Below are 12,595 nucleotides of genomic sequence, written 5' to 3'. Positions count from 1 at the left end.
GCAGCGTAATGGGTGCGCATTGGATCAATATGAGGCTCCAGAGTGTACTGACTGAGCAAGTGTGTGCCTACATACAAATACTAGCAGAGATCGGGTCGTAGATTATCAACAACGTGGTATGCTATGATATGGTATGGCCGGCATGGTATAGACACAAAAGAACTGGAGGAGAGAAAGTCAAAGTAAGAGATAGAGCGGGTGTTGTCGCTGGAATGGAGTACAAATACAAATACTAAAGCTGTATGACTATGGAGCGGTGATTGTGAAAGTTTGTTAAGAAGTGTGTGCAATAAATGTACAGATGACACGCACACAAGGAACCAGAAGGCAAACGATGACTGGATGACGGCTGTGTGTTACGGTGACCGCGACAAAATACAAAAAAATAAATAAGAGAGGGGAAAATCCACGACAATAATGCGCCGACGGCGTGGCAGTATTACGTTTTACACTTGAATCGAAAGTCAGCAGAGCCAGAGTGAGCCAGACCGCGGTCAGCCGAAGCAGATGGACACTCTGATAAATTTCAACCCACCCGGCTTACGGACCGCTCTCTAGTTCGAGATCAAGATCCAAGTCACCGCGGTCTGCTCCCAAGTTATTTCTTAGCATGATCTCCAACGTGCTCTGACATAAATATTCATCTTAACTGGAACTAGTGACTAGAACTGGTGACTAACTGGTGCTACTGATAATTATCAACACTAATTAGTAACCTGCGACTAAGTAGACTAGTACGTCAGGACAAGTGACAACACATGTGTCTGCTCGGCTGATTACGGTAAGAATATTTAACGATTCTCTGACTAAACTTTGTATTTTTTTTTAAATGTTAATGATGTGGCAACTGTTGGAGTGAGCTAAGGAACGGTCTTATCAACTGATAAACTTTTATTTTATTTTATTTTATGTAGTCTACGGTAATTTAAAGTGACTTTTAAACCCAGGAGTTTGTTTATTTTTAATAAGTTTTGCAATTTTTTTGATAAATTTAATTTATTTAATTTTTTTTTAGTGATTTGGAGTGCGGAGAGATTATCGAATTTACGAAACTGTTAGTAAGCACTTGCTGCTAAGCAACGGGATCAAGAGCACGTGGTTTATAGTTGTCAGTGACAAGTTATCTCATCAACTCGTTAATATAGATATTTGTTGATGGATCTGTCAGCTAATTAAGGTCAGTGATGTTTAATTAACCCAAATAGTTATCGATTATCAGTAGACGTAATTTAAGTTTCCGATTTGTAGGAAGCGGGAGTTTTTAAGGGGCCAATTGTTGCCGGAAGGTCTGGAGGTCTGGTGGTGGTTGGTGCTGATGATCAACAAGGTGTAGTGGGAGCTGATGCATTTGCTTGATCGCCCGGGATACGTATGCTGTTGAGTTGACGCTGCTTAACGTTATTAATAGATATTTTGGTGGTGAGGTGGGGGCCGCTCACGGGTGAAAATAGCAAAAGAATGTTTTTGGAATCTACTTGGACTTGGTTGGCAGAACGATGGGGCAATATGGCCGACTTGGCCGAGCGGGTGGACGATCTGATATGCAGTTTCGACTCGTCTGGTGACACGACGATGGATACACTGTCGATGTTAATATTCGGGTGGATGCTATTCGGTCTGATTGTTCTGTGTATCGGTAAATATATTTACAATAACTTTGTACTGAATGACAAATTAAGTACGACCTCGAGTGTTGGTGCTAGTGGTCATGTGGGTGGAACCTCGTCATCAGTACCATCAACCACCAGTGCTAAAGATGGACACCCGGGTTTTCATGGTATCGGTGAAAGTGTCGTATCTGCTGGCAACTTTGCCAGTAAACTTCTTACCCAAGAAAAACCAATTAAAGTGGCAATGGCTAAATCGGCAGCAGCATCTGCTGCTAATTTAACATCAAGTAGTGGTGCTAGTAGTGGGATCGGTGTAATTGGTATTGGTGGTGCGGGTGCTGGTGCTGGTGGTAGTTCTGGGGGTGGAGGTGGATATGTACCGCCGACACCGCCTACACGAAAACGTCTTACGAGAAAAACATCGGGCCCACTGATAAGCCCAGCAAGGAGCTCTCGTGCCCTTCATCTGCCGGCCGCGACCGGCGCTGACGCCGAGGCCGTCCGATGGGTCAACGAGCTTGTCATTTGGCTGCACTCTGACCTGGTGATACTCAATGAATTACTTGCTGTTTGGGTTACTTCACTCAACGAGTTCGTCGCCAGCTCCGTCGATGAGGTACCACATACATTTCATTTATTTTACTTTATTATTTTATTAACGTTGACCAGATCAACCTGCTGATGATTGATACCCATTATACGCATCATCTATTTTTATTTAATTATTCAAATAATTCAAGGCCTCTGCTCAAACTGTCGTCAATTGAGCATGCAAGAAATCTGACCGCGCAACGCAGATGTTTATGATTACACAGGCGCCTTCTCGTCTGAGATTTAAATCAATCCACACATTTGACATCTCTGTTTCAAAACACCTCCAAGTAAACACTAGTCCAATAAACAAAATATTGTAAATTTCAATTTAAACCTCAACTAATTCGGTGAAAAATTATTTAAATTGCTAATTGATTTTAATGTCAAGGCTTCTGATGTCATCTAAAAAAAGTTAATTAGCATAACCGAGTAAAGTCCAGCTCATTTAAATACCTATTTTTTACATTAATCATCATTTTTATTGTACATATATATAAGTATATATGTTAATTTACATTAATTTTGTTTATTAAATCGAGCTGCACGCGGAGGATTCGTCGAGCATGCGTGCTATCTGTAACCCACTTTCCACAACGAAACTAAAATTCTCACAAACTTATAAGTTGTATCTAAATGTATAGAGTTGTATATATAAAATACAAGTACTACATCGACAGATACAAGTATAGATATACAGTTTTAAAATTTATTTGATTTTCAGTACCCAGGCGTACTAGTTTGTATTAAATTCAATCGATATTTTTTTATATCTCATGATTCATCATTTTCTTTCCTACTTCAAATTTAAAAGTCCTTTTTTTAAATTTTTTTTTTATGAGTAAATTCAATGTTATAGTAAATAATAATAATAATTATTATTGATTAAATTTATTGATAATTAATTGCGTAGAAAAAAAATAAATTCTATAAATAGAAAATAAAAAATAAAATAAACTAAATGTAATACTTGGCTTATTGATAATAAATCAATTGTATTTATATATGTTAATGCTTATAGCCAAGCTTCATATATATAAGAGCTTTTAGTATGTCTGAATAGATTAAATATATAATAAAAAAAAGGAGAGTCTAAAGATACTAACATATGATATATTTTGGGCCGGGTTTTGTTACGTCACATATCGCGGGTGCGGAAAGCATATATATTGCGTCACATAAATATATATGTAACACATTCACATACATAAAAAAATATATATGTATATATTGTCAACATCCTTTTACTTCGCGTGCGTCCGCTGACGTCACTTTTCATCTTAAAATAACATGTGACTCCACGCGTGTATCTTCATATGTATTTCAAATTATTCAAATCAATTTTTAAAAAATATATATACATAATTAATATATTAATTATTAATATGAAATTAATGCTATAATTTATTGTTGTTATTATTTATGAATTCACTAGGTAACGGAGCATAAATTTCAGTGGTTAAGAAATGAATAACTTTATATATATTTATTTGATTTAATTATGATAAAAATAATAATTATTTATTATTTATTAAAATTAAAAAATTATCTGCATGACTTGGCTCGTAATAGATCCGATGAATTTTAATTTTCAACTGTTGCAGAACACCGCATTTAATTATTATTTATTATTGCATTCACGTACGTTTACTCAAGTCATATATACTTAAATATATACCATAATATAAACGCTTCAAGTAGTATAACTATCTTTAGTCACGAATTTTATTTTTAAATAATAGCTCTAATGATATACTCATATATATTATTATGTATTTAATATATATTTATATATATATATAAAAAAAAGTTAATAATAATATTAATAGTCATATTTATATTTTTGTTTATATTCCAGCATGGAGTTGGAGTCGAATTCGTACGAGTCCTTCCGGAAACTCAGTCTCCGAGTTTTTCAAATATTTTTTGCGAGTGCGATTCTAAGGATGACGTAGTGAGTAAAAAATTAAATTACCATTTGTATGGATATTTATTTATATTTATATATTTATTGACTTGAAATATTTTTTTGCAGACAATAACATGCGATTGTGAAGCAACACCCGCTTTGCAATTGAAAGCTTTCCGTCAAAAAGGAGATAAAGTTGAGGTCAGTCATTATCGCGTCAATGTTAACCGCTTCCGTGCGCGTCTTAATGTTGTTTGCATCACGGAAAAATTGCTGTTGGATTTAAAATGTGATGGATGGCCTGAGGTAATTACATTTTAACCTGACTGATAATTACAGTAGATAAAATTTAAAAATAAATTCAACTAGAGATTTAAAAGTCGGTTTTATTATTTCATTTGTGATAATTAATGATAAGTCATTTATTGAGGTCAATTGATAGCAATTTGACGTGATTGAATCTGTGGTTTAAGGTCAAGGTTTCATTGGCGGCTGTCGGCACGATAAAAAAGGATTTAGATGAGAGCCAGTTGCAGGAAGTTGTGACGGAAATAGTCGTCGGTGCTCTCAGAGGTACCAACGTACATTTGAATTTGTCAAAGTATCCAACTTGCCCGAGACTATGGCGGGAACCCCCGCCGCAAAGTGGATTCCCACTCCCGCTCCATTACGACAGTATGGTAAGATTTGTTGGTTAATTAATTTAATTGTCTCTCCTCTAATTACTCGCTACACTGTTCAAAATTTTTCAACTCAGAGTAGTGTAAGTGACTCAGTTAAGTCCTCGGAGGCCTTTTTTACAGTGTATTAAGTCATTAATTAATAATCATATTTTATTGCAGTCCCATTCAACTGGACCGACTGGACAGCAGAAGTATATTCCAGGCGAAAGACGTTTGTTAGTTAAAGTTGTAAAAGCGAGTGATTTAGGTGGCCAGCAAGGTTGTTTTGAGCCTTATTGCGTTGTAGAAGTAGATGATCCACCTCAGAAACACCAAACTTCTGTTAAAAAAAATACTGTCAGTCCTATTTGGGACGAAGCCTTTCTATTGTAAGAACCTACTCCTTAATTGACATCACATGATCAGTTTATTTATTCAGAAAATAAGTTAATAAATGTAATTATTTATTTTCAGTGATGTCAGTCAAAATACTTTTGAAGTATTGCTGGAGATTTATGACCACGCGAACAAAAGTAATAGATTTCTGGGCTTAGGTATTGTGGGTATTGAAGAATTGTTAATTAATCCAAGTCAAAGACAAATAATTCCATTACAAGCGCGGCCTTATGAACAAGATGAAGTTACTGGAACTCTTACCGTTGAGGTAAAGCTATTGAGTAAATGATAAAATATTAATTATTAATAATAATTGTTATTGCAGTTTGTATTTATTGAGGGAGCAGAAGTGCCGCAAATAGGAAATAAACCATTTAAAGTTAAGGAAGCAATAAAACCACCGACTCCAACGCGCACATACAATCAAACGAATCTACTCAGCAATAATAGTCTTAATTATAACAATGGTAACAGCACTCTTATCTTGTACGACACTACTGCTACTCAGTCGACCGGGGGTAATTACCGATTATAATATCTCCCGAGGCATCCACCCTTTGAGTGATCAACCTTTTCTTTACATATATTTTTTTATTCATATATACTATTTATTACACTCTACTTTTTTTCCCCGCCAGTCTCTCTTATCACGCCACGGACTCGTAGATTTTTTTCTTATCATTTTTACATTCACTACCCTAGTTATTTAGGTATGATGTTGGCTATAGTTTTAATCTTAAATATCACGCATGGATGCACTCGTGAAAGATTCAAAATACGTAATAGTATATTGTGTGACAAAGGATGAAACGAATCGATTTCAGACCGGGGCTGACATCACCCACAGGTGGAAATGGGTTTTCATCCTGAGTTACTCAGTAGATTTTTCATAATTTCTTGCATTGTAATTCAAAGTTTCAGTGTCAGCACTATATTTTCGCCAAAAGTTTAAATTCCTGCTCTGTTTAGAGGAAAGAAATTCGTGATTTTATTCTATGAGAAAGAAAATGATAAAAATCAGCGCATGCGCCATTCTTTCCACAAACAATGACAAAAATTTAGACTTTCAGGTACAGATCCGATAAAAATAGTAAACACACCATGTGTTAGGATGTCCTAATCCTCACCTTGGTCTTGGATAGCCAATTACACGCATGGGTTAGAATGTCCTACTTTTCTCTCTTGGTGTACAATAAACTAATTTATTTTCAAGAGACAAAATTCATGTTTCTACTCGCTGACTGAAGATGTTTACAATTTCCACATTTGCTAATGTTTGTTCGCGACATCAGACCGAAATTAGCTTGTTCTGATTGTCTACAGAGACACTGAAACTTGAAGCTTCGATGCTGGTGTCATGAAAACTTACTTTACGTTGCTTGTTTTTTTTATATAATTCCCTAGTTAGATAAAAAAAAACAAAAAAGAAAAAAATATTATTTATTTTTTGAGACCATAGTTTATAGATCGGCATGATGGAATCGGCATGAATCATCAATAGTGTGATGTAATTACTCAGTAGATAAATCGTGTGATTACCTATTTATTTATTTATTTATTTAAAATGATGTATGACCAGAAAATTGCTCCACTTTCTTATTTATATTAGGATTATCATTTATTTCAGACTTCCTAACGAACGGTACGACTGGCGAGTCGCCGTACAGAACTGGCCAATCAAATGGCAATAAAGGTACTCTGATTGTACACAGCCAACAGAGGGTAAGATTATTAATTACTGTTATAATTAAATAATTTAACTAACGCACGATTTTTTTATCAAATGCGTTGTTTTCATAATATTATTATTATTTTTTTTCATATTTTGCTAGCCGCCAGAACGGCAAATCGTTAAGGTGAGTAAAAAAAAATGTTTTATTATAACAAACAATACAAAACTTAAGAATTAAGTAAATTCTTGGCACGCAATTTAAAATCTTAGTCAAGTTTTGGTTACTTACGTTTAATTTCTTGGTTGCGAAATGTAATTCGAGTAATGACATAATGATTTATGAGTCACTTAGAATAAACTTAATACTGCATGTTAAATAATAAAAAAGTTTGAGTGTGTTGACTAATCCTACAGGTGACACTTTCTGAGGACGGAAGCTGGCAAGAAATCTCACCAGAGGTAATTTATGTTGCTTTATATTTTTATTACTCATTCAAATTATTTTTTTATTATTAATTGTGCGAATATAATTACAGATAAATAAATAACTTTTTGGAAAATATATGAAATTTTTTTTTTAGCACGCCAATAGAGATATGAGCGCAACTTCCGGTCTCGAAAGTACTCCTAATTCATCAAATTCTGATAGTCTACGAGGTGATTTTAATTTATGAAATAATTTACTGGAAATCATAGTAACTTTGGTCCCGTCGGGGTAATTTAGACCACTCTTAAATATGTATATAAATTTTGACTTTATAAACAAACGGTCAAAAAATATATGACGGTCACATTTAAATATTCGTCGTCTTCATTAGTTCGCGTGTCATTTTTTCATATTCATTTTTGTGTTACTTGTGTATATTTTTATATTGTCTTTAGTCAATCAGGTTTAGTCTCCTTTTTAATCCTGGATTACATATACTAATTTGAAATTTTTTCCACCGTCTGGTTACCTGTCGGGCCAAAGTTGAATCATATACTAGACTAATCGATTTTAATTAATGAGCTTCAATACTATTAAAAAATAACTGATTTCTAGAACGGGGTAGAACAAGAAGGAAACGTCGAGACTTTTTCGGTACAATTAAAAAACGTTTGAATAGATCTCGAAACAGAAGTCGATCAGCTGGTCCTGAAGGAGATACTAATCACGAAGACGCCCATTCAAGATCAATATCCGCTGATAGAGCGCGTGATCCCGGATCCGGTAAGAGAAATTTCTTACCTTTTATGATATATCATGATTATTTATCACTATTCCTATTGATGAATACAATGGAATCACTTTACCAATGACAATAACAAATTTAATGAGTTTTTTTTTTTTTTTTAATTTATATTGACTACTCATTACTCGCATATTAACATAAATTTTCTCGTAGCTTTTATGAGTATTTATACAATCATAAATAATATTTTACTGCCTTCCGTTTTATACACTATTACGTGGTTACCCTGATATACCTCGGTGAGTTGTCCTCGATTGCATGGCAATGGCTTATTATAAATATATATATATAATCTGCATTGCATTGCGACTAGATTTTTATAATTAAATATTTTTAATTATCATAAATATTAACTTTTAAAGTTAATCGAATTTATGAAATAAATTAACGCTTAAATTGCGCGTGAGTTATTAATAATAAAATTTTCACAGCTTTGCTATCTGTACCAGGAAAAGAAGAACACTCAAGACGATCGAGTCTCAGTGAAGCTTCTGCCATCAGCGGAACTTCTACGAGGACTTATGTCAATGAAGCTTCAACTTTAGTACTAGAAACTCTTGAGAATGGAGTTAAAAAGTAAATATATATTAATTATATACTAGAAATACCACTTGCAGCCGCTGCTCTATTTTTGGATATTTGATACTTTTATTTGATTAATTAAAAAGTATCAAAAAAAATGCATTGTAATTATATGATATTGCAGAAAAAATATATTTTCTAATCGAACCCTTTTGAAAATTTCCGGCATGACAAAAAAATTTTGCTAATCACAAACTATAATAAATAACAATGAAAAATTTTCTAGACACTACCTCGTACCATTGTCACTAGCACAAAAGAGTAAATGGAGAAAAAAAGGCACTAAATTACATATATTCAACGATCATACTTTCATTGCGAAACATATGCCAGGGTAAGTTGAATTTTTTCCAATTAAACAAATCAATTTGGAAAATAAATTATGTCGGCTTAGAAATCTCTTTATTTAGAGACGTTTGATGTTAAGTCGAACAATAAATCAATAAAATAATTGCAATACAAGCTTTTTAATAAGTTGATTTATTTTATGTCCGCAATAGCGTAAATAATTTGACTAATTGATGTTTTTTTTTTTTATGACAGAGGTACTGTTTGCGAAGTATGCAAAAGAACATTAGCCCGAAGACTGGGCAAACAGGGTTACGAATGTAGAGACTGTTTAATGAAGTGCCATAAACATTGTCACGTTAAAGTCGAGTCATTGTGTTCTACATCAACGATACAGAGTATTGAATTGTAAGTACATATTCGTACCTACAGGGTATAAAAAATAATAATTATTTTATGACGTTATAAATACGACACTGTAAAGTGTACTATTGATTTGTGTTGACATTATTTTATTTTATGAATATACCATTTTTTCTTTTTTTCTTTACTTTTAATTAACAAGGTCACTACTGCCAGTTCTGAGAGAATAAAATAATAGGTGAGCTGGTGTCGATCAAATGTTAAGGTAGACTTTTTAATGAGTCGGCGATTATATTTAGCATGGCGACGCCTGAACGTGTAGAGATTTTATTTATTTATTTATTTTATTATTCTTTCTTTTAGAGTTTAATATTGTGCTCATGATTGCTATTAATAACTAATATAATAATTATTTCAACTCTTAATTATGCACACCTCGGATGCAAAGCTTTGTGTGTGTGCTCAATATTTGCTTTTAAAGTTTGTTTAAACTTTATAACTGGAAATCTTATCGAGTCTGGAAGGACAAGCAAAGCACTAGAATTTGTATTGATAAATATTGAATGATTCGTCACTTTTCTTGTAACATCAGCAACTCAATCACTTCAATAAGATGATAGAATTTGGGTGATTTTGCTGATGAAGTTTCAATAAAAGTGACGAAATGTTCAATAATTTATCAATACAAATTCAAACGTTTTGTTTGTCCCTCCTGTGATTTTAATTATGTTTACAATTGTAATTAAAAACTTGACAAATAATAATAATAGTGTCTTTTTAACTGATTAATCTATAAAAATAATGGTTGTGTCTGATTTGTAAATGAAAATGTCTGAAAAGTAGCTTTCTGCATTTTGGAGGCTGGTAAAGTAGAAATTTAAAATAAATTATTGACAGGAATGAATATGTAATTTTGAGGTGTGCATTTGTACTTTCTAAGGAATTTAATATTTAATTTTCATTTTTCTTAATCAGTTTGTCTTCGATGCTTGGAGTGGAAATAAAACTATGATTTGTTTAAATAACTGCTTGACTTATTTGCAGTATGTTAGCTATGGTATAAATTTTCCCGGGTGTGCCTGATAAAAAAAATCAGTCTGTTGGAGTGAAATTTTTAGCCGGGATTTAATTTATACCAGAAAAATATATTATTGATATAAATAATGGAGAGTGTGAAATTGATTGCAGATCCTACGTCCAGACACCGAAATTCGAGCGAAGATTTTCAACTCGTCGATGTTAATAAATCAACGGCACTTATTATTTATACATATATATGTTTATATATATATGTATACATATATATAATTAATTAATTATTTATTTATTTATATAATATGTTATAATATATTTATTTATTAATATTAATCGCGATTATGGTTATAAAAAAGAAAGTAATCATGTTAATTGAATCCCTCCACGTGATAAAGGTCATAAATATTCGTACAAAAAATAATAATAATTTTAATTATTAAAACAATCATTTATCAATTACTTGTCATAAAGTAGATTTATTAGCAATCATTTACTCGCGATTTTATTTAAAATTCATAAAAATTTTCATTTTCTAATAATTTATTATTTAAAATTCGCGGTTAATGCGAAAGTATCTTCTATTTCATTGGAGTTATGAAATGGAAACTACCTCTACTTATATTATTAAAAAAATAAAACACAATAAAGTCTTTTTCTCACAATCAAAAATATCCGGCTTTGTTTTCCGGATTCTCATACATAATATATATAAGATTGTTTTATTTAACAGAAAAAAAAAATATAATAACAAATAATATTGTTTAAATAAAAGCAATCGGTAATTTATTATATATAAGTACTTAAGTTTCGATATTTTTTAATATATTTATCAATGCGTGATTGATCTAATGTATAATTATTATTGTTATATTAATATTTAATATAAAAAAAAATATAAAAAGCCTCGCGTTTGAATTATTAATATTATCGATACGAATGTTTTCATGTCCAATCAATTATTTCATAAAAATAATGCATTTTTGTCAATTGTAACAACGATTCATTAAATTCATTAATTTAAAGTGTAATTTTACAATCATTGATAAACTAAAATTCATATATATATTAATCAAATATTTTGAAATATATAAATAATTTATCAAATGTGATTTTTTTGTTTATTTAAATTTTTACGATTGAAATTTTCTCGGGCTGTGAATGCTTTGCGGAAAAATACTGTGCAATATAAATTTTAATATTAATAATAATGATGATAAATTTAATTTTGTGCTTGAAGCGCAGTGAATATTTATAAATATATATTAATATAAAACAAATATGCCAATCAAAACATTTTTCATAACGTACTTATTGCTGGATTACGTAAATTTATACAATCAAAAGTTTAATAAATTGAATTTTTTTGAATCTTTGCTTTCTTACAGCGGCAAAGTCTTTTAATATTCAAGTCGCTTTGATGACGATTTCATGTTCCTAGTGCCTATAGACATTTTCACAATTTTACTACTATTATCATTATTAAAATTCAAATTTTTGATATTTGAATCTAATACAGAAGTTATAATTTTTTGAAATAAATATCAGTCAAATACTGGAAAAAATTTCAGCTTATTTTTTTAAATTTGCCACTGATTCAAATTATCATGTCCACTGCAAAAATTATTGAAGATTTGAATATTGAGTTCAAAATAATTTCGTCAGACAAATTTTGATTTTCAAAGATTCAATTTGTCTAAATTTTTTTACTGAATTAAAAAAAACTGGTAATAATTCCAATAGAATTTACACAACTTTTTCGTAAATAACTCTAATTTTTTCCATGCATTGTTATAAATTATGTAAAAACCATTACAACGTGTTAAACGATCACGGCAAAAAATCAATCACTTCATCTAATTTTGTTATACAACGCAATGTAATAAAGAAAAATACACTATTGCACAAACATTTATTCATTTTTTATCAAACCAACTCAAATTTTTCATTTTTGATTACACAAAAAAAAAAAAAACCAAAGATTCCTTACAAATTTACTGAACTACATTGAATACCATCTTCAATCCATTTATTGCGATGGCCTCGTCGCAAATGCGTAAACGGTGTAATAAAAACGTGTTGTAAAATTCAAGATATCTGTAGTTACTCACATATATATATAAACATATATATATATATATATAGGTATATTGGAAGACTGTAGTAATGGCAGCTGTGTTATCTGTGTGCCAAAATGAGAAGATAAACCGAAGGAAATAAAATAAGCTACTTGTTCCCACTTGAACATATCTATATAT

General features: G+C 31.4%; 1 protein-coding gene and 1 long non-coding RNA gene across 9 annotated transcripts in view; one reads left to right on the top strand and one right to left on the bottom strand.

Annotated features, from left to right (window-relative positions):
* The window catches only part of LOC128667258 (uncharacterized), a 50,384-nt gene that overhangs the window by 16,268 nt on the left and 21,521 nt on the right, over positions 1 to 12,595 (bottom strand). The gene's annotated exons all lie outside the window — the stretch shown is intronic.
* LOC103576525 (uncharacterized) lies at positions 127 to 11,214 on the top strand. 8 transcript variants are annotated; one of them, XM_008556770.3, is made up of 19 exons: positions 127 to 781; positions 1,016 to 1,177; positions 1,249 to 2,226; positions 4,060 to 4,155; positions 4,237 to 4,416; positions 4,584 to 4,790; positions 4,953 to 5,161; positions 5,247 to 5,436; positions 5,494 to 5,686; positions 6,778 to 6,890; positions 7,001 to 7,024; positions 7,255 to 7,299; positions 7,422 to 7,497; positions 7,883 to 8,050; positions 8,504 to 8,648; positions 8,881 to 8,988; positions 9,198 to 9,350; positions 9,508 to 9,543; positions 10,494 to 11,214. In XM_008556770.3, exons 3-18 carry the CDS (start codon positions 1,459 to 1,461, stop codon positions 9,533 to 9,535), a joined length of 2,703 nt encoding a protein of 900 aa, XP_008554992.1. In that variant the 5' UTR covers positions 127 to 781; positions 1,016 to 1,177; positions 1,249 to 1,458; the 3' UTR covers positions 9,536 to 9,543; positions 10,494 to 11,214. The 8 variants fall into 8 exon arrangements, with proteins under 8 accessions (XP_008554992.1, XP_008554991.1, XP_008554995.1 ...); XM_008556769.3 differs by having other exon boundaries at positions 9,508 to 9,570; XM_008556767.3 differs by lacking the exon at positions 9,508 to 9,543 and having other exon boundaries at positions 128 to 781; positions 6,796 to 6,890; positions 10,494 to 11,212.

This window comes from Microplitis demolitor, chromosome 3 (assembly GCF_026212275.2).
Source record: "Microplitis demolitor isolate Queensland-Clemson2020A chromosome 3, iyMicDemo2.1a, whole genome shotgun sequence".
In the NCBI taxonomy this organism is placed as follows: Eukaryota; Metazoa; Arthropoda; class Insecta; order Hymenoptera; family Braconidae; genus Microplitis; species Microplitis demolitor.
Note: the sequence above shows the minus strand (reverse complement) of the source record. Positions and strands in the feature narration are given on the sequence as shown.